This window comes from Xylocopa sonorina, chromosome 12, assembly GCF_050948175.1.
Source record: "Xylocopa sonorina isolate GNS202 chromosome 12, iyXylSono1_principal, whole genome shotgun sequence".
Classification (NCBI taxonomy): domain Eukaryota; kingdom Metazoa; phylum Arthropoda; class Insecta; order Hymenoptera; family Apidae; genus Xylocopa; species Xylocopa sonorina.
In genome coordinates, this window is record NC_135204.1 from 1,062,616 (window position 1) to 1,086,323 (window position 23,708).

Here is a 23,708-nt window from a genome sequence, read left to right on the forward strand (position 1 = left end):
CATTCGCAATTAACAAACTAGTAGTTTTATATGACATTCGACAGATTCTGAAAACGAAAGTTCTGATCCTACATACAATATATGTACACAGTTATAACATTCTACACACTATTCTTAAAAACTGATAGATTGTCTTGCGAAAGTGGTGTGATTAAAAATATGTAATTTTCCTATTGCATAAATAAATATCATATTTCATATATGTAGTTGATAAGTAAAGTGTATAAGGAAGAAAAATAGAAACCGTCCCAGAATTTCTTGATCGTACTTCCAACACTACCCACCGTCGATAAGAAAAATAGTTACCATGCCGATTAGTCAAACCACTTTGAAAGAGGGTGCATCGATCGTGATTGTCATGCAGCCCACAACCAACAGTTCCGCTCAGTCTATGGTCGAAGCGTCACGAAATCGTGGAAGCCCGTGATAAAGGCAAATGGCCGCCGTAGTGTACAGGAGCGGGTTACGCGTATGACGTTTTTCCGCGGAGAATTTCTGACGTACGGTATGTAAAAGACGCGCGTGTTGATCGGTCGGTTAAAATATAGCGTCATGTGAACGACAAGCGGACGGTTAAACGGTGTTTCCGTGGCCGGCGATGGACAGTGAGAAGGGCAGTGTGGTGATGAAATCGGTGTCGGAGGGTGAGCTGGGCGTGGAAGAGGTTAAATTGTCAGAGCGAAAAACACGGGATTCCAGTTCCCGTTTAAAGCGTACGTTCACGTTGCCAAGGAATCCTTTTCAAAGTGCTAGGTGTAGGATGTCGCGGAGGCGTCCGAAACAGAATCGCGATTCGAAAGACGGCGGCAGCGTGGCGGGCATCAAAGACAGTCGAAACAATATGCAGCATCAGCAGCAAATGGAATGTATGCAACAAAATATGGGTCGAATACACAGCAGTCAAAGCTACCCGGAGAGACCCGGCGTGAAGAAAGTATTCCGTAGGCCTTCTTGGAAAAAGTTCATCAACAAGATGGTCCAGCACATGTCGAACGTGGGCACGCAGAACCACAAAACGTCCCACAGAGACGAGCTGGGCTCTAGCGCTGGAGATATCAGGGTGCCTCCACCTAGGCCGGCGCATATACCGGCTGATAGAGTACCCGGGGTCATAGGTTTACGCAACCACGGTAACACGTGTTTCATGAACGCCGTGTTGCAGTGTTTATCGCATACGGACATACTCGCGGAATATTTCGTGCTGGACCAATACAAGGTTGATCTCTCGAGACGAAACAAATTAAACTCAAAAAAATATGGTACAAAGGGTGAAATTACAGAACAGTTGGCCCTTCTATTGAAAGCCATCTGGAGCTGCCAATACGATCCGGAGATAAGTACGGCGTTTAAGAGCGTTGTCGACAAATACGGGAGCCAGTACCGCGGGAACTTGCAGCACGACGCTCAAGAATTCCTGCTATGGTTACTGGATAAAGTGCACGAGGACTTAAATCAAGCCACCAAAAAAAAATACAAAATCATCAAGGTGCGTAAAGGGCGAGAAATTTTTTGGGGTTTCGTATAATGGCAACAATATCTACCCTTCTGTTGCGTTACGTCAGCGTCATTGGACAGATTTACAATCATTCGCGGCAATCGATTACATAATACGTATAATCGTTAGCCAGCTTACGTTAATTCGTTGAGCCTCGTGATTTTTTTCTCCGACTGTAGAATAAGGTTTCGAGCTGACGGGGACACGGAATATTCACGACGGATTTCCGATTCCTCCCGCGACTCGTTTTCTCGTATGTAACAAGGTATATTTGTTACTCGGAGAAACAGCGGTAGAGATCGGACCTTAACCTAAATTTGTTTCACTTTCTTCGAAAAGTATGTCGTGTCGCGCTTTAAGAACGGCTCCATTGAAATCGTGACAAATCCGCGGGAAAGTAAACATTCCGGAAGAATCAAAGGGAAAATACAAAAGGCATATCTGTAGTATACATATACATATATATGTATATTTATCGCGGCATACACTCTTTTGTTGATACACATATTTTCCGATATTTTTGACTGTTTTATTATACCATTAATACACGCTTTTGTTCTTGTTATACATTGTACGTGTAGCTTTTTTTAATGTCCATTGTGAAATGTTTCGAAGTGTTTAATTTTTTAACCATGACGCGCGTATCGATAAATGTCGGAACATAACAATATAATATTTGCTTATCGTTAATAGGTTACAAGCTACAAGTGTCTTGATCGAGAATAGCTTAGATAATTAGTAAATTATTATTGGTATCAATATCTTGACACTTTATCTCGATTTTGATATAGCGTGCAAATAGTAATTGCAAGAATATAATAATTCATATATAAATCCTATCTCGTGATCAATTATGGTATACGTAATTGAATTTAATAATAAAACTTAAATTCTAAACCAATAATGCCGTATAACAGGTGTATAAAATAAACAGAAGAATAGTCTTGAATACTTGTAAAAAAAAGAATCGTCCGTTGAAACATAAACGGAGGTGATGGTATAATTTTGAGACTAAATATAGTTGGCACTCGATAAACCGCGAAGTTGATGTACATAAATAGTGGATCACTTTTTATGCCAATGCGTCATATAGAAAGAGATTTTAGTTCACTGATTCACCGTGTCGAGATGCCTGCGACCGATAAGTGACGTGACAGGAGAAAACGTACGTATCACTCTCACCGATTAATTAGACTCACCGTTTTCCACGAGTATCTTTTTTCTGCCCGGGATGCGCTCGATCCGGTCCCATGTATACGTAATTGATGACGCTTTTTTCGACCCCGTAGGTCGTGACAAGATGGTTTTTCTGCTTTCGCGCGATGGGCGCTGCGTTCTCTTGCCGGCTAAATAGTCTGCAACGATGCGGTCGTGATTACACGAACGATGAGGTAAGAGGCGAAGAAAAATGACTGCAAAGAGAGAAGCGTGATTCATCCCGTTCGTCGAACAAAAGGCGAGCAGTGCTCGTGGTCGTGGGCCAAGGACGAGAAAAGTCAAAACCAAGCCATAAATTATTTCTGTTTCTTCTTACCGCTGTGGATGCGCTAAGAATCAATCAACCGTTGGTATTCATATCAGTGCGCATCTTTACGATCAAGCATGTGGGGAAACTCGATTCTTTCATAATAAAAAATACCATTACTTTTTTGCCTCAACCCTCTATTATGCCTCATACGTACATATTATACGTGTCAATAATAATTTTATTAAGTATCATAGTACGATCGTACAGACGGCGACTTTTGTCACAGTTTAGAAATATCGTTTAAACGAGCTGATGGAACATATTGTACATAGTATTTACACACGTATTATTTTTTAAGTTATTTGTACATTCTTTTATCTGGCGAATGCAATTTCAAGTATTTGTCGCATGGAAAAGCAGCGATTATTCATAGTCGAAGAGAAAATGTGAAATTATTTCGTTTCGGTCCTGCGTAAGTCTCTTTCCTTCTCTAGTGAGACTAATAGCTGAGATGATTAACTCAGTATAATTTAATCGCCAGTTATCTAAACAGCTGAATTTCCATTTAATTTACGTATTAACTTTCTATTTTACATTGAACCTTAATTAAAGTTTCATTGTTCGTCAACTTTTTATTGTGCCTTGCCTCCATCGTTTCATCGCAGGGAATTAGTTGACTTTTATATCAACCTTTCTCTCTAATAAGATATTTGCCTTTTCTAGAGTTTCTTTGTCTCTCTCGTCTCGTCGAACGGTACTTCGTCGGACTTTTTTATTTCTTTTTGTTTCCTCCCTTTCTCTCTTCTCGAGCAAAACCGTAACCGCAGATTCAAGCGTTACTTGTTCGAAACATTTGACACGTTTACCATAAACTTGTTACCAACTCGATGCATCTCGCACACCTCCCTTTCCTTCATTTGCGCACAGTTCATTTTCTCTGGGTATACAATTCCACTTGGCTCGTTATCTTATCAGCGATTTCTTGTACACCATTCAACTGTTTGCCAAGCATCAGATAAGGGAAGCGATCTTCTAGCGGGCAAGTCGATAATCCAGATCAGGAATCAACAATGTGTCCGATATGTTGTCCGCGTGGCTTGTTAACTCGCTACTCGTGCCACTTTTTCGTAACCAGTTTTTCCCTCGAGTGCCCCTCGGTCACGTTGACCGACTTCTTTAGAAACCGGTCATTGAAACGCCTTGAAATTTCGAAGATGCTCTTCGAAGATATTCACCAACACTCTCTACCCGTAGAAAGCCGTCGCGCGTGTATCGTACATGTTTGCGCGTGTTTCTTTTGTTGCATGCTCACGCGTAACGATTGATTGGTAGCTCACCAGTCAAATAATGATTTCATTCAGCGAGAAGTATAATGAGTTGAGTAATCCTATATTGGGGTAAAAGACATTCAGCGTTCGTACTATGACAATTCCATATTTTTAAGGAGGTGGAAAGAGTAATGTTAGAAAGATAACTTTTGAGAAATGAAATAAACTGTTTAAGATAATTCTTGGAATATTTATACAAATACATAACCAAATATTTTTCTTCACCTTGCAATTGTTATATGTAATATATAAATTTCGACAAAATGATAGATTTACAGTTTCTATTTGAAGAATTAAACTGTCAGTTAAAAATATTTTTAAAACTTTTTAAAAACATTTCCATTATGCTTGTCATTCATTAAGTGAAACACCATCCATTTTGGATATTCAATGAATTTTAGCGGGTTTTATACATTTTACAGATTTGTACATCTTCTATTCACGTGTATCACTGCTTCGGGAGGTATAGATTTTTATTTAGAGGACAGTATGTCATGTGTGTCCATTATATATGCAACGCAACAATCCCGAATAAATCGACACCTTGGAAAGTGTTCCAGACGGGCCCGACGCTTCTCAAAATGCGTGAAGTCACTCCAGCACCTGCTAAATGACATCACGTATATCGTTGACCTTCGGATAATATCGTTGGCTCTTGTCTTTTTAAAATTATAATATTCGGTTTACGATAGTTAAAGATATTATGTTACCTACATTACTATCCGACATAAATTCAAACATAACAGAACGAGAGAGAGAGAGAGAGAGAGAGAGAGAGAGAGAGAGAGAGAGAGAGAGAGAGAGAGACCCTTCAAACTCCTTTATCGTAAAGAAAAGTGTCTTGGCGAATAATTGATACTTTCTGAAAACCTATAATTTACCTTCGAAATTGTATGCGTGCGAACGTGACGTATGCAAAGGAGCTAAATATGTTCCAACTTCGTTTATAAACGTATCTCAATGCGTCATTAAGTCGTATCACTACGTTATCATCGTAGCTAGTACTTACGTAACCAAATAATAATCGAATTTTTACGTCATGCGGAAGCAATGAATTGTCATTTCTAAACTTCTTTATTCTAATTATCGGTCGATAGAACAGTTTTTTATCGACGTCATACAATCGCAATGATGCATTTTATTTAGGAACGTCTTTATCCGTTGCACACGATTACTTTCATGCGACGTGTCACGTGAATCAAGTTCGTAATGTTTGTAAAATCTTGACACTCATGGCGTCCGTGAGCAAACACCACGTGTCCTCGGTCGATCATTTTACGATTCTCATTACCTATGCCCCTCTTATCGTCATCGTTTCGTTGCTTCCTCGAGCCTTCGACTGTGCGTTCATTGCGTGACACGGCCAGGAGCGCAATTTATCGACGTCCTTTGTTGCTTTTCTACGATTGTGTTTATGTCTTTACAATGATTTACTATCGGACGTCAACGAGCGCGAAAGAATACACGATAGTTATCGAAGGTGACAACTGTTTAAATTCGAAACACCGTGACTGCGATGCTTCGTGAAAACGTTACCTTCAAAAGAGACCTTGTCGCGCGCGTGCAACGCGACGCGAGTTTTTACGTCGCGAGATGTGTCTCGCTCTGGTGATCGGAAAGAAAATCCCAAGGAATATTTATACGTTTCAATGTAAAACCGAGCAACTCTTTTCATATTTGTATTTTAACCACCACATGGAATATGTCAGAATAGATTCATGAACATCGTGTTATTTCAATTTCCATAAATTACGTATACCGTGTCCGAGAAGTATGCTCGAAAAGTTTAATTTTCGAATATCTTCCGTTTGCCATTTGTATCGATCGTAAAAGAGTATAGACAACCAAGTATTATCATTATTCATCGAACGAAGCTAATATTGAACGGAATGTCTGCGGATAAGAGTTGCAAAACAAAAAAACCAAGAAAGTCGCTCAAATATTAGTTATTAAACAGATGATCATCATCGTAAGTTCCACGTTCGAACATCCACTCTTGTTGAAATATTATATTGCTCTAAATACTCGCACATTTGTAAGTGAAAACGACGAGTCGCTTTTAACGCCATTGTATATCCCTATCTGCGGACTTTTGCAAATATTTAATTTTATTTCATCAAGTTGACGTTGAAAAATTTCTGCGCGTAATTTTCCATCGAAAACCGAGGGACTTACAGTTACTATACTCTCTCACGACTCACTAACGTTATTCTCAGCAGTTTGCTGTGTTTTAACAAACGTTGCTGTAATAAATTTCTCCTACGGCGATAGAGTTGTTTCAATTTAAAACAAACCGATCATATTTTCATCCTTCCTGATCCTTCGCAATTATGTTGTCGCTCGATGTGTCACAGATATCACTATTTTATTTTTATAAACAGTTTAAATCGTTGGTCGAGTTTCTGTACGGTTACGTTACGAAAAAGTTGTATTCAGTGGCACTGGACTGTTGCGGTACCGTAATAACAGTTGACCTTGAACGGGGCCACTAACCAGTCAACGTTCTAGAGCTGTATTACAAAACACTGTCAACGTGACTTTATATACATATATAACTACCATTGATTTATCTTCTTTTTTCCATTTCGTTTCATTGCACATGCGTGTTATTCCATGTTATCGTAATTATAATTATGTTATTTTCACAGCTGTGTAATTGAATTTTATTTAATCTCGCATGGACTGAACGACTTAACATGCAAACGTAAGATTACGTAACGCAGTAATGATGAAGAAAAAAATGATAATATCTGTGTAATTTGCCAAACGCACGTAATTTAAGTAGTTCTTTACTTTTTTCTTTCTTACTTTCTTTTCGAAATTTTCAAGCTCGACGGTTTTTCCTTAGCTCGTTGTATGATTTTGGGAACACAGCATGCTGGTCGTAAAAATATAAATACCTTCGCATTAACAGGTTAACTGACCAGTCCGAATTTCAAGGTCGGATATTATCGCATCATTATTCTAATTAGGACTGTGATCTGTTACTTGTAAAGCTTGTTCACAGATTAATGTGTTAGGATCTCGTAAATCGAGGAATAAACACGTTTCTAGTTTCTAAAAAAAGTTTCATCTGTGTTCTTTTTATCATTCGAATAATTCAATTCTAAGATATATTAGTAGATTTTATTAAAGAATCAAAAAATGTTTGGAAACCTTTTTCCATCTCAACAAATGTAAATTCATTACTAAATGTAATTTGAGACGTTAATCGTTTACACAAACATAAATAGGTATCTAGAGCTTCAACTTCTTCGTTATGTTCGATTACGATACCCCGTATCTATGCTCGACCTTCGTGTTGTGCTAAACACACCGTAACATCGGATTAATTACTATTTCTCTGCTTGTCTGCCATCATTACTGTTAACTAGAACTAGTTGACCCTGACGCAAACTTTACTCTTATTAACGAACGAAAGATTATTAAGAACAACAGATACGTGGCAAACCGAGTAAAAAAAAAGTGAAATTCATCCAATGCATCAGTGAGAAACTTTTATCAATGGATCGAAGATAACACTACGTTACAAAATATTCCGTATGCCTTTATTGTACTATACTGTATTCTACATATTAAAATTAAGGGCAGTATACTCATATTACATGCATAACATTGTACGTAGTAAGAAATACAATTAGAAATGCTTGGTTGTATTATCTGCTTTCGAATTCCAATCATAGAAACATTTCAACGCATTTAATATCTATCAGGTTGGAAGAAGTTAATTACAAGTTACGGGTCGAGGGACGCTGATTGCTACTGTTACGTAAAGAATGTTTAGGGAGATCAAATTTCCTGTCTTTTGTTTTGCGGTTGTATAGGAAGTGAACAATCGATGCGCCGATAATTGTTGCATTTTGTCACAACATCGTCAGGTTTCAAACGCAATTAGTTCTGGTCGGTGTCGTAAAGTTCTGATGGATAAGCATCGGAATCGTAGATAGTTTTACATATTGCAATTGTAAAGTCAGAAAACGGAAATGTTTGGTGCGCGATTGAATCCAATGAATTTATTTCTGAAAGGATTTCGACCGACCGACTAACCAATGTTGTCCAACCTTCGCACGAGTTACGTATACACGCGACCGGTGTGACATTGGCCAATTGTGAAGATGCGAATTGTAATATGACTCGTTACAACCTGTAAGTATCGAAAATTACTTCCGGCAACGGGATCGGCGATATATCCTGCGAACGGATCGACCGTTATCACATTTCGCGACTTCTACATGTATGCAGGGAGTGAGTATCGTTTGCCGGAGACATTCGTCTTATCACTTCCCTTTTAAAAAGGAAACGTTCTTTTTAAGTGTAATACAAAGACAAATAACAATTCTGTTTTTGGTTTAATGATAATTGTATTAATTATCTTGTTTACATTTAAAATTTGTTTAATTAATGTTTTATCACAAAGTCCACCGTTTCAATGGTACACCTTGTAAAGACAAAATGAAAAATCTGTTAAATGTTAACAAATTTATACATCGATTAAGAAAATTGCGCTCCTTGATAACCATACTTTTTTTTAGCGAAGTCAGAACACAAATTTAATGCTACACATCGTTTCGAATTTCATTATAGCAATATAGAATTTACTTTTCCTTCAAAAATGTTGTAATTCAAAGGTCACGAAAACACAAGATTCGTGATCTGATTAAGGGAAGCCTTCCATGCCGACCGAGCGTTCTGTCGCGGGAATCCGTTGATGCAAAGGAGGACAGAAAAATAGCACGCGAAGCTTACCGGAGTGTTTCTAAATACTACCGATGGAGCTAATTGAATTATCATTTAAAAATTTCTAGCTAATGCAAGCGATGATAATAATGTAAATATAATAATATATATATGTATCTTCATATAATTATATGTATTCAAATAATGTGTTCAAAATTGATGGTACATACTTTTTTAAAATTACATTTTGGTTCATTGAAATGGTATTCCCGCCTACTATCACAGAATGAATCGCAAACAAAGTTGCGTATTTTAACAGCTCTGCGAGAATTGTCTGGCGTTTATTAGAATATTCCATTTGCGTTGTTTCTTCTGTTGGGCTTATCGCGAAATCGAAAAGTGCGTCGCCACATAGATGGAAACAAACTGTCGGTGAACAATTATTATTAGAACGTATATATTATAAATGATCATTTTATGAGCGTCTAAAAAAATTAATCCTCCAGATTCCTCGTTCTACATAGATACGCGTTTCTGCAAACTCTTAAACGCGAGCAACAACGCTACCGTTTTTCAGAATTAAATAGTAATTTCTATTCCTTCTATAACATCGATAGCAATTGAACGAGTCACTTGTATGTTTATACAAAAATTGCTTATCGTTGACGTCGTTTTATTAAATTCTTGTTGGATATGTCCATTTGTGACAAATATTCCTTTTATCTCTCGCTTATTCATACGTTATGTAATATATGATGATGGTCATGTAAAAACTGTACGACAAAGTTTTACAATTCTAAGTTTAGTTTCTTTTGTTTCTACTTTTCCAACGTGCTCCGTTTTAGTAACTTAATTCGCGTGATATATTAGTTGTTTGGCTTCTTATCTGGTCATATATATATATATATATATATATATATATATATATATATATATATATATATATATATATATATATATATATATATATATATATATATATATATATATATATATATATATATATATATTCGTGACGTGGAGTAAAATGTTCGTATGATTGGTTAAATACAGGTCCATAGACGTGTATACTATTGTATTATTTGTATTCTCATAGAACGTTATCAACAGTATTCGTACAGTTTTCTTGATAACGAATTCGTTATTTACGATAATTAATATCTTAGCGATAGCTATATTGAAAAAGAAAGCGCATCGCGATATAAGCATAGCGTGAAAGTTGTGAATTCTCGTTGTTGCAATTTCAGTACGATAATCTGGGCATAGTGTGTACTACGATATGCCTAGTTCATAATGCATTCCAGACATTCCGAACCGATACTTAATTAAAACCGCCAACGAACGATAGAGCAAAACAATGTTTCGCAGGTTAGAAAGTTTCTCCGTTTTCTCTTGGAACATCCACTCGTCGCATTTCCCCTAAATTATCGCCTTACTTCTTTTGGCGATAAAAAAAGAAATAATCGATGAGCATATAATTTTTTGATGTATTAACAGAATTTTTAATAATAAATTATATTCATTCTTACTTTGGATTTGAACGAATGAAAAATGAAGAATTCATGCAGCAAACATTGAAATGCAAATTGATAATAAAATGTTTATAATTTTTGTATAATCGTGGTGGTATATTTCATCTATCTATACCATTTGTACATTATTCATAAATCGAAACGATTGGACCTATTTTTCTGTTATGCTGATTAAAATTCATAAGAGAGAAAGAAAAGAAAAATATTGCGTCGATATTCGTATCAACCTCTTATCTCGACTTGTAGTTATTATTTAATCGTTATCTTATTCACTGCGAAAGAATGCTCACGATGAAATATTATTTACTATCATAAATAACATTATTGTACATTTATTAGGTCTATTAATAGATAAACTTTGTTTTATGTTTGTTTGCAGAATTCGTTTGGAAGGCCAGATGATATCGTCGCGGCGGAAACTCTGGCGAATCATGTCCGCTGCAACAATTCGTTCGTGCACGCGGTATTCCAAGCCCAGTTTCGATCTAGTCTTACTTGCCCAAGGTGTCACCGGCAGTCGAACACGTTCGACCCTTTCCTATGTGTCTCGGTGCCTGTACCGCAGCATCACCGCCAGATGAACCTTTTCGTGAACGTCCTCTACACGTCCCAGCAGCCGCGGCAGGTGAAGATCGGCGTCAGCGTTAATCAAACGGCCAATGTGAGGGAACTCAGAGAGATCCTGGCCAGTGACACTGGCATCGACGAGAACCACATGTTACTCACGGAAATCCATGACGAAGGATTTCATAGGTAGAATCTTTTTTACTTCTTCTAGAATGAAAACTAGTGCTTTCGCAACCGCTGTGCCACGGCATACTAGACTAATTAAATCTTCAAATTACCACATTAATTGGACCTTTTCCGACATCAAAGCAGTGTTTCTCTCAACAAACCTTTTTAACACTGGTTCTAATTACAAAGCGACCATGACTAGCACGACCTTCGGCTAACATTTTTTAATATACAGTCAAATATAAACCGTATGTGTTCATTAAAACAAACTCAATTATCTCATTAATAAATTAGTTACTATGGTTAAATTAACATTGATTAAATAGCCGCAAGTAAATACCGAACAATAAACTGTATATTTAAATCTGAAGAGGAAAATTAGTTACTCATGATCTATAACTACATGTTTTTGTTCTTGTGTTGATATACAATTCAAACAATTTTATATGAAACTTAAATAAAAGTAAATATTTACATACATAAAGCTATTTTATTGTGTTTTTTATCTAATAAAAACATGTATACGTATTGCTGTAATACAATATTATGTATTTGCAAGTTTTTACTTGTGGTGTGCCATGGAATTGTCAAAAAAACGTTGACGTGTCGTGAGAGATAAAAGGTTGCGAAGCACTGCTCTAGACGATACGATATTTTTTACTTTTCAGTGTTACGTAACGAATTCTGCTATCGAAATCAGTTTTAACGTGTAGGTATGTAATTGTCTCGTCTGTCTTCGTGAGGAAGTGCGCGGTTTAAATTTTAAACGCTATTTATCTCTGAAGCAAAATGTAACGATTATATTAGAATAATGCCGAGATTAGAATCCTAAAGCAGGAAAAGCGTATTTGCTGCTTGTTTACTGGCTCATTTTGTTGCTCCTAGTCTGAAGGATGAACATTAGTATCGAGCGCATTTACGGGTTCGTAGTACGTATTGAATGGTTGCAGACGAACTGATAAATGGATTCGTAACGCATGGTGAACAGTTTTTTGAAACTCATATGTACGGATTCGTGTCGCTGAAAGGGTTGAATCTAGAACAATATTTAACGGAAAGTAAGTTCATCCATAGATCTAAGTAATATTCAATCTCTTCCAATTTCAAAAAATTTAATTAAATCCAATGAACGTACATTTAATTAATTTGTGCACTGTTAGCCGTACATAGAAGTGTTTAAATCTAATGTTTGGTGGATGGGGATGATTTTCATCGAACTTGTAACTAGAAAAACGTTTTTTACGCGAAGACCACTGTCCGTAGAGAAAAGAAAACGTTTTACGTGTCGTGATATTAGCAATCGTGCAAACGGATCGTTACGCTCTTTTTATCTTAAAAGAAAAATACAAAAGCTATATCTGTAGAAAGTAATCGATGTATATAATGCTTTGACAATGGCATTCGATATCAGAGGAATTAGATTTAGACTATAACATCGGAGTTTCGAAGTAGTTTCAGGTATAAAACAATGTTCGTAGAACATTACATTATACGTAGTATATATGCACTCACGAGTAAGTAAATCGACTTAACCTCCAGATACGTACATAAGGTAAATATTTCAAAAATGGTGCAGCTAATGGACAAAAAACATATTAGATTTTAATTATTGGGCATTTAGCTTTAAATTGATAGCAACATCATAAAAATTGGTCCGCTATTTTTCAAATGATGTGATCTGAAGTCCCATGATAGAAAAAAACTGAAATATTCTGTTGGAAACGATGTTTTTATTAAATTAAAACTAAAAATTTAAGTTTAACATTGAAAATTTATTTAATTTATTATATTTCAATACTTGGTGTTACCTGGAAAATATACCTTGTTGTCATCGTTAATTATGGATCGCTGGTGCCTACGTTCCATCGTAAGGGAATAGAAAACGTAACAAATTAAATAAATTTTCAATGTTAAATTAAAATTTTTGCTTTTAATTTAATAAAAATATCGTTCCCAGCAAAAAGGGATATTTTAGCTTCTTTTGTTCACTGGAATTCAAGTCATATAATTTGAAAGATAGTGGACAGTTTAAAGCTAAATGCCTAATAATAAAAAACTAATATTTTTTGTCCATTGGCTGCAAGATTTTTGAAAAATTTACCTTATGCGCGTATCTGGGAGGTTGAGTCGATTTACTTGTTCATAAGTGTATTACAGGAAGTGTAACGTGCTCCAAAAGTAATTTTTAGCGTTAGAAGATTGATAAATGCGTAAATATTATATTAACTTTATTGTTATCTTGTTGCAGAACATTTTCCGATTGCCAACCCTTATCTGTGATCACGGAAAACGATCCACTGTACTGCGTAGAACTGCCACAACTAAAAGAACCCATGGAGCAGGCCTACATCTTGCTCGTATGGATTAACGTACTCACGAAAGGAGACCTGAGGCAACGTTTCGGCAGTCCGTACACGATGCAAGTGTCTAGAGAAACATCGTACGAGGATCTGCAAAAACTGTTGTTAAAGGAGATGCACAGCATCCTGGCCGATGACGTTCTTACATCGAGTCAGAGTCCAGGGCTGTTTAATATTCGCGTTGCAGATCCTGCCGCTACACCTATACAGGACGAGCATCCTTGCATAGACCCTTGTGTCGAGCATCCGCTTTACACGGAACAGATCGAACAAGCACTTGCCCTTTGTGCCGATGACTCTGGCCCTCAGCACGTTAAATTAATCCTGGAGTGGGACGAAGCAACCAAGTGTAATATCATTCAGGACGATAGTGATCAAATCGAAGAGCACGCCAGTGTAAAACAATTGAAGACCAACTCGGAACTAGGCGGAGCTGTCACTCTCGAAGAATGCTTCGATCTATACACCAGAGCCGAGATACTGGGCGCAGAGGACGCGTGGCATTGTCCGTACTGCAATAAGAAACAAGAGGTTGTAAAGAAATTAGGACTTTGGTCTTTGCCCGATATTTTGGTCATTCACTTGAAAAGGTTTCGACAGCAATCCAAACAAAGATCTACGTCGAAACTGACCATGTTAGTCGATTTCCCTTTATATGGTTTCGATATGACACCTCACCTGGCTCATAACGGAGTTCAGCCGCATAATAATGTAGGAAGCTTAGGTGGGTTAGGTTGGTCGCCCTGGAAGAAACCCAGACCTCGCCAACAGAACATCCCAAAGTACGACGAGAATGTCTATGACCTTTACGCAATTTGTAATCATCATGGACAAGACTTGCAGGGCGGTCATTACACTGCCTTCTGTCGAAACCCATACGATACACAATGGTATTGTTTCGACGATACCCGAGTGGAAGCAGTGAACGATACCAACTTAATAACCAATGCCGCGTATATGTTGTTCTATCAGCGTAGAGGTTTGACTAATAATTCAGGAAATTCCTCGGCCGCGTCTACGAGTTCGGCTGGATCTGGACTTGATCATTGGGTCTCAAAAATGCCACCTTTTTACTTCAACAATAAAACCAACAGCAATATTACGAACAACAATCAAACTAAATCGCAGGAAGTGTTGTGTCAAGATAAGATCGTGGAAGAGAAGAACCTAACGAACTTCAATAGGGGATGTCGAAATTATGCTACATTGCAACCGAAGAAGAGGAACGTTGCGACAGAAACGGATGTCGGTCAGATAGACCATTACTCGGACGACGAGGCACCGTGTACCAGGGAATGGGTAAGTTCCAAGAAGAAGATACGTGTGCACGGTGAAATTTGTGTCTGGAAACGGTGTGATACGTTTCGTAAAGTAAATGAAGGTATCGATAGTTTAGTTTCTTTGAATAATTGTTGATGGTACAAATCATTCTTGCAGATGTGAAAATAGCGAAGAAAAACCAAGTTTGTTTCTTTAAATGAATAAACGAACTGTACATACAATAATAATGATAAAGTAAATTATTGCGTATGAAATGCATCATTTTTAATGAAAACCATTCCATTGTTTCTCAGTTGAAAAAGGGCATTGTACAGGATGCCGAGCAGATTTAAAATTATTGGTCTAATTATACACTTATGGTTTCAGGCCTCACCGAAACCTGTGCGAAAAATGTCGTCCATTACGTTAACTCCACACGTACCACGATCCACGATAATTCATAGTGCCAGTAGTGATCCGGACACAACGATAATCCACGAGTCAACGTTGTAACACACAATTTAAGCCAGACCTGATCTGGCTCGAGCAACGCTCAATGTCTTATAGTGCCTGGAACATAGTGTGCGAACGATCACGAAAGTACTAGAATCGTGAAATATAAAGACAATTTCTCGTTGAACTTAAAGTTGAATAAAGTAATTTGTTTCGTATCGATGAATCGATATAGTCTGTTTAGGAAGGAATCTGAAAATCCTTCACTCCAAATTTACACATACGAAAATGTTTTTCTCCTTTGTGATTAGGAGTCGACCGAGGAAAAAAACTATCGCGCGAGAGCCTCTCTATTTTCTTTCTTCTTGATATTTAAACGGGTAAAAAAAGAAATTGCGAGTTTTCTATACGAATAAGTATATATACGAGGCATTATAGTGATTTTTGTATTTATAATGTGTTTATATACAAATTGCGTGAATTGTATTATACATTGTAGCTGTTGATAAGACTTTTTAAGAAATGGGCAAATATTATTCTTCGGTATTAAAATCTACGAATCCCTCATTTACGAATCGTCTATTGTTAATATACACTTATACCTTTCAACGCAATAGGTAATTATTATCCTACATAATAAGTCTAGCAAGAATGCAACTGTGTCAAAGAAACTTTGTGCGCGACTTTTCCCCTTGAACAATTTATAAATCGAAGTTGTCGTATGCGTCGCGTAGCAAATAAAACTATGACAATAACTGAAAATGACGCGTGACAGGATTCACGTATTACAGTGATTTCACTTTCGAGGACAATTCTTGCTTGGACGGTACTATGTAGCCGCTAACCATTGCTTTTGATCTATGCTTAAGTATAATATTTATATTGTATTTATATCATCCACTAGTGGCCTTATCTGATTAATTGTAGTATGTAATATCGATATGTAATTTGCAATTGTATAAACATACTACTTCGACACGGTGTTTCATAATATTAAATATCAACATTGTAAACATCGCCAAAGCCACCAAACTACAAATAAGCGCATCGATCATTCTTCTTTGGATTCTGACGAATCGACGACCAAAAAATCAGTACACTTCCAAACGAAAGTCTCGTTCTTCCTGCAACGATCGGCACAACTGAATTTTGTCATTCGAAAAAGACAAGTGTGTCGTCTCTCAGCAGAGTGGCTTTCTTAATATAGAGGATATCCCAGCTTTTCAATCAAATTGTATCAGTATGTTTTGTGAGCATAAATAAGATTATTAAAAAAGTCGTAACAAAGAAACAAAAGTGAAACAAACTGGTAGAATTTAGTTAGATAAAGTTTTAAGTAATCCTGTATATATTTTTAAACGATCTTCTTTTCCTTCTGTTTTGTATTGTCGAATACTCTAATCTCCCAGTTGTAACGATCATTCCACTTACACATGTTTATACATAGGAAAGCAATGGGAAGCAAAAGCGTGGCGTGTATAATTAACGAGCGAAAGATATTTATATCATTTTAAAGATAACATTTTTATTACTAGTCACACGAATTATAAATGCGGTTAGTATCGAATGCAGCGTTAATCGTACAAGTGATGTTATTCGATTGATGTCATATAGCAAAAGGCATACTTCGGAAAGATATATTCGGTTGAACGATGTTTTTATTACAAGTTGATTCCTGTGAAAAAGTGAGACCGAGTTGAGTGCCATGATAGCTCAGACGATGTAATATTCGAGAATTAATTCGAATTTTCTGTTGATCGGTCACCTGAAAAGGTTTCTCCCTTCAAATCTAACAATTGAACTAATTCTAATTCTAATTTAAGGTTTATAAAAAAAAAATAATATTTCTGTAACCATTCCAATTATTGACTTGAAAATAAATTGTACGTCAGATGGCCAAGTGTCGATTAGTTAAAAGTAAGATGTTCTCTTCATGGCGAACGAACTATAAACGATGCAGATGAATGTGTAGGATTGAACGTGGTAGTTGAAAGAAGCAGTAAGGAGCCATTACCTGTTCGTTATTCTATGATATTTAAATTTAAACGACTGAGGGATACATTATTAATTATATTTATTATTAACATTGAAATATATAAATGAAACGTCATTCCACTTTATGCACGCTGGGCTGCATTAGTTTTAATCTATGATTCTGTGTACTTCTCGTTTTTGAAGTAACTGTCTGAATGAAGCTTCTCGCGTTTAATAGTAGGAATTACTTGCGTTTCTTACGACTTTTTAAAGAGCACGCTCGGGTGAAATTCTCTTGCGAAATTTTGAGAAAGTATCCGTACGGAAGAAATATCGACCAATTATTCACTAGTCTGATATATTTTATTATAGCCTGCGAAACACGATAACTTGTAAAAACAACACGTTCACACTCGATTTATTTTAACGACACCTCTTTATAAACCATAGATCGTAGATTGTGTAGATGAGGTAAATTTCAATTCGAAATGAAACGTTGTATAATATTATTATTAAAATCTAATGTAAAAAGTTTATAAATAATTTAGCTATAGAATAAATCGTAATATACGGAGATTTGTCAATAAAAAATAATATTCATACGTAAAATATTTGGAATATAGTAACTTAAAAATAACGATTCTGTATTTGACTATTGTTTACATTAAAAATCGATTCTAAAACATGAATTAATGTTTAACGAACTCCTCGATTTCTTTTATTATTTATTAAAAATAAAATCTTTGTCTCGTTGAAGTACGAACTTCTTGTTGTAAATATTACTTATTTTTCATAATAAATACCGTCGATTGAAATGTCGGTCGTGTAAAAAAGGCACAAATTTTGTTATACCCTCTATACAATTTAGAGTGGAGGGTTCAAGAATGAGATTTCTCCCCCTTGTTACAATATTCGTATTCGTCACGGAACACGTTAATTTCTCGCTTTTGTAAACATGAGGACTAAATTCTTTTACAATTTATAATTAAACGGTACTTCAGTAACCGAGTGAAAGTCTTTCAAGTTTTCAATCAGACTTTTCAATTTTTTATTTAAATTGTTTGACATTACTTTTACTGTTTGTGTATAAAACAGACATTCGATGTATTATTAACAAGATCCTGCTTTTTAATGTGTGCAACAACTCTGTCGATAAGTAATAATTATTGGCAGTCGATAATGAATTATGTATCTTAAAAAAGAGTTGGTAATATCGAGCGTATAAGAACTATATTTCACAAAAAAATTAATTCAGAATTTCATTACATGAACTTCTACGTTTCTTCTATGGTGCTCCAGGTTCTTGAATATATAAATCATTTGTAAATTTAGTAACTATTAAATTTAATTGAAATATATATAGTTGCTTAAACTTGAAACAGCCCACTTATGTTGTTCGGTCTAATATACTTTATTACGTATTAAGCAATAAAACTTAATCTTGTTCAAAAGCATTTTGGAACAATCACTTAAACGGAATTATTCTTTCAAATTGAACACAGCTACCTATCTAATTAGTGGATTATATGCGTAGGCATTATATTTTGCAAATCTTATAAAAATGTTAAATAATAAAAGAGAAAGACGTAACCGATAACGACAGGACCGAATTTGACTTCATAATGAAATGATACAAATTTAATTACAAATCATCAATTTACTTCACCGATCGATATTGTAAAGTTTCGGAATATTTGATTTGCATACGTTTGAAGCGTGTAGAATGCAATATTTAGTTAACGGATGTTTAGTTATTCCATATATTAAAAATCCTTGATACATTCTTTGCGCCGTAGAACGACATTCAAGTGATTCCTAGATATGTTACATTGATACTAAAAAATTTCCTTTAACCAACACAATTAGAAGGTTGACCGGATGGTTAGCGATAAGGAACAACATTCAAAGGAGTTTAAACGAGGAATACGCTGAGCTGCAGGAGCCTTCCTTTGCCAATATTTACTCCGAGTGGAACAATTCATCCGAGCGAGCCATACACATCAGTCTTACGGGAAAGATGAAATTGCGTACTAGTACGCTGGGATTGGCTGTGTCGTCACCCCACTCCGCAAAGGGTTTCAGTCGAGCTCGAACCTTCGTCGGGTGTGGAGTGTGTGACGTATCGTTGTGTGTTAGTGTTCAGATTATTCACTGAAAATTAAGGTAAGCAAATTTTATCATTTAATACGTAATTAAATGCATAACAATTGGGCGTGTCCTTTAAATGTATCGAATAATCATGATCGATGTATCGCGATCTGGCGAATCGTTGTACAAAAACTGTCCTTGTTCTAGTTGTTAACGGTTAAGGAGTTACGTGGAGACGGAGAATGTGGTGCGCGATCGAGTTTCAATGATTTCTTTGCTCGCGCTCGAAATACGTACCGGGTGTAAGTAACCGTCGGCATTCTAACGAATGCAATAACAAGAGACAGCGCCTCTCCCACAAGATAAAAGAGACGGAGAGAACGTGGTGGCGCTCAAAGTCGTCTTCGTGTGTACTCTCGGGATCGATACGTACAGTACACACTTGGCGCGACGTTCGTGTAAGGTTACGGTTTCGTACGGGATCGCAAGCGAGTGTGTATGCCTCTTTTCACGCTTGTCTCTCGTATCGTGGTTGTGTTACGTACTTGCGTGCATGCCCTCTTATAGAGCATGAGCGAGGGTGGATTTTCGGTGTAGCTACGGAAAAATTCAAAGAAATCGAGTAGTATACGTCGTGCTATGCGGGTACCTCGTGAAACGCACCCTCTCTCGTGGTGCGAGCGCGCCGGTAGTCAATGCTGTAAAAAGAAAGGCGCGTGAGAATGACAACTAAGTGCAGCAAGGATTTATTTATAAAGGGGAACTTTTCACTTGAGGCTTGCCTTTAAACTAAAATAAATACATTAAAGAGATATATTCTATCGATGTCAGTTTTAGAAGTCAGTTAGTATTTTGAAATTCCGATAAAGGTAGGTAACAACAGGTAAATTTACCCATGCGAAATATTGAAAACTCTCTTATCCAAAACTATCAACTGTTCGTTTGAGTGTCAATCCACTAGAAGAAGAACTATAATTACGCTCGCATGACACACCTCTTAATCTTGATAAAAACAAAATATATTCGATGGCGATATGCGTAGCGTGACAACGCGCAATGATGCGAAGAAAATTCTTCTTATAGCGACATAATATCTACCTGTACTTGCTACCTTTCCTATATTCTCGGTTGGATTTCTAATGGGAATATGCTTCTTTTTTACCACCAAATCGAAAATTAAATGCACGTACGCGCACTGTTGTACGTATAGTACGACTAGCCGAACGACTATTCATATATCGAACGAATCCGACATTTTCTCGTATATACTTCTGGAAGTTGGTATACAATTCAGTGACCGACAATAGGATAATCATAATACGCTCGACTGATTGTGGGAACCGAAGAACCGCAGCTCGCGCACGATCCTACGGAGATTAGGTAGCTCGTCGCCAAGCCGAACTTTTACGTAACGCCTAATTGTAATATTCTAACCTATTTATCGATGTTGAATAGGTAGTACACGTACATTTAAATGTTAATTTGTTTAATTTGCGCGTCATAGGTAATGAAAGTTTCAGGTTAATAACTTAGAAGAAAGTGTGGAAACTAGAAATATTTAGATATCTCGATATCTTTTAAGCGTGTTTATTACTACCCAACCCGGAGGTTCGTAGAAGAATCGGCCATTCGTACTAGCCTCGAGGACATCCCGAACGCCATGGCCCATTCGAATATTTAGGCAAAGCTCCTCGGAGAGGGGCTTAGCCGCAGAGAAATGCACATGGCCTCGTTGACCGCTCGTGCATCCTGTTACCCGATATTTCTTACAAACTATTCTTTAGATAATAAATTCCACAAAGCAAATTAACACTGTGTAACATATTATTTATTTACAATTCTTAAATAAGCTGTCGCGTGAACCATCTGCGAATCGTCCGTCATCCTATGACTGACTCACACCCATGACTTTGGTTCTACATTTTCACCTTATTTAAATAGGTAAGCATTCTCGTTGTATGTTCTTCTTTGTTTCTTTCTATTGTTTCGCACTGGTCGCGCATTATTTCCTCGTTACCGTCACGACAATAAAGATCGAATATCAATAGATTTGCAACATATAAATTATGCGTTTAAAACACGTTGACTGTTCGTGTGAAACGATCGATACATCGAAACGAAGAACGAAACACAAGGTGTTTCAATGACCGTAAGTTTTGCGTGAGATTGCCTTTATCCGTGTGTACACTCGACGAGATAGATTGATAAACGGTAAAAAAAGACCGATGTACAAAATGTATATATTACAGTAGTAATGTATCGAGGGTTCAAAACCGTTGGTGATTTCTCGTTCTTTGCTTTTACCAGTGATATAAAATCGACATTATTCGCATGTGCTCGGAAACCCACGCGTATAGTCACGAGAAATAAATATATACAAAAGTTATCGAGAGATGTATCAAGTCAATAGTGACCTATTGAAAGTGATATTAATTCCAATAAAAGTAGTTGACTGAAAACTTTACGAGGTATTATTCTGTTGAACGGTAGGCGGTGAAGGTTAGTTTCGAGATGTGTGGGACAAATTCAGATTTATCGACCGAGCTTGGCGAAATATTTCTATTTTCGACGAAAACTGACTCTCCGTGTTGTGTGCACCACGAACAATACAGCGGCGTTAAAGATACGTGCGAGTGATCGCGGGCAGAGATATTTAACCAGGTAAATAACGAACGAAATAGTTTTTGTTATCTTGTTCGAGTTGCGGTTAGCTCGTTAAATGCGCTCATGACCGACCGATTTCCATCGTTTAACGGCACGAGGTAATTATCTGCCATTTTTTAACTTATTTATGCAGTTTCAGTGGTAATTAATTTTATATCAGTAAATATTATGTTTACACCCATAAAGAGGAATACCGTTAAGCTTTAGAAAAGTTATAAATAAATAACTCTCTAGGAATTATTAAATTTATTTAGGAACTTATAGTTAAGAACTTGCTAGTCTGCACAGTATCAGTATCATTAGCGAATGAATGGTTAACATAGTCGACCAATCATTCATTCGTCATCGAATAGATTCAATATTTCGAAGTAGTCGAGAGAAAGTACAACGAACGATACGTATAAGAAAACAGTCGTCCAATTGAACTAACTCGTTGGAAATAATTGAGCCAATCAGTAGTCACGACTCCACTTAGTTCATCCTTCGCTTCTAATGTACTTAGCGACAAGCAAAACCATCGTAATGTGTTTGTAGACAGTAAATATGTCTGAATTATTAGATATATTCGATCTATTATTTATGTCACAGAGATCAGTAACGGTATTCTATCGTAAAAAATGTATAATTTTCATACATGTAAAGTTCATCGCACACGACAATAGTTAAATCAAATAATTTTGTACATAACAGCTATAAACGTCATCTATAGCTTGTTGGAAAATTTATTTTTCGAAAGTATTCGATGCAGAAGAATAATTCATAATTAATAAATTTAGCTAACCTTGTCTTTTGTTAACGTGAGTGTTTTAACTCTAATGTGTTACGTATATACCACCCGTGTTCCTTATTTTCTTAAAAATACATTCGTATTTACTTTGATTCCTCTTCGCACTTACTTTGCTCACTACTGATCCAACGAAAGTTTTTTCTCCGTTAATCGTCGTTCAGTCACCGGATGCGATTACACGTGCCAGTCATAATTGTCGAGGGCTGGATATAAAAAGAGGTTGCGTGTACCAATAAAGAATAAAAATACCAGGAACATTATTGTGCTGGGGGGAAGTTTGGAAATGGGAAGTTTTTATATATAAAAAGATATGTAATGCAAGGAACAATTTTCTCAGCATATACCACTCATTCTGAGACCTCTAGAATTTAAATGTTATTATGTATGCATTACGTAACAGTAGACACAGGTAATTTAGAAAATGACCATTACCAAGTCTGAACCTTATCAGTAAAGCATTGCATTCATCGAGAAATAACGAAAAAAACGCAAAAAATAAAAAGGGATGAATTTAACGTAAACAATCGAAAAAAGGAGCAGATTTTCGCGTAGCACGCAACCACGTTCTCGTGCGTATTTTGATGCTGCATCGAACGGAAGCGTTTTCTCATTGGAATGCAATGATGCATCGCTATATATATACGTAGGTCGATACAGTGGCGCTCGCCGGTGGTCGGCAGATCTATAGCGCGTCTCAGGCTTAAACAAACAATCGGTATGCGAGGTGAAGTGCTCGATTCATTCAAACTACCACGGGGAATGGAGAAAAAGCTGACAAGTTTCCGGACAAAAGCAATCGGATGCGAGCTTTGACCGAGTGGGAAGTCTTCCCGATGCCCGTTGTTCGCCTGTCGACTTCCTTGCTTCTTCATCCTTGAAAACGCTGC

At 36.6% G+C, this 23,708-nt stretch overlaps 2 protein-coding genes across 7 annotated transcripts in view; both read left to right on the forward strand.

Moving 5' to 3' along the window:
• Window positions 1-377: 377 nt before the first annotated feature.
• Window positions 378-16,597, forward strand: LOC143429754 (ubiquitin carboxyl-terminal hydrolase 31). 2 transcript variants are annotated; one of them, XM_076905508.1, is made up of 5 exons: window positions 378-1,486; window positions 2,785-2,886; window positions 10,880-11,253; window positions 13,484-14,894; window positions 15,243-16,597. In XM_076905508.1, the coding sequence occupies exons 1-5, from the start codon at window positions 599-601 to the stop codon at window positions 15,366-15,368; spliced, it is 2,901 nt and encodes a 966-aa protein (XP_076761623.1). In that variant the 5' UTR covers window positions 378-598; the 3' UTR covers window positions 15,369-16,597. The 2 variants fall into 2 exon arrangements, with proteins under 2 accessions (XP_076761623.1, XP_076761624.1); XM_076905509.1 differs by lacking the exon at window positions 2,785-2,886.
• Window positions 16,598-19,328: 2,731 nt separating this feature from the next.
• The window catches only part of Tty (tweety), a 38,726-nt gene continuing 34,346 nt past the window's right edge, over window positions 19,329-23,708 (forward strand). For 4 of the 5 annotated variants that reach the window (XM_076905514.1, XM_076905517.1, XM_076905516.1 and 1 more), the window contains exon 1: window positions 19,334-19,445. The gene's annotated coding sequence lies outside the window, so the exon portion shown is untranslated. Of the gene's footprint in view, window positions 19,446-23,708 lie in introns of all 5 variants that reach the window. The other variant, XM_076905515.1, reaches the window with a different exon arrangement.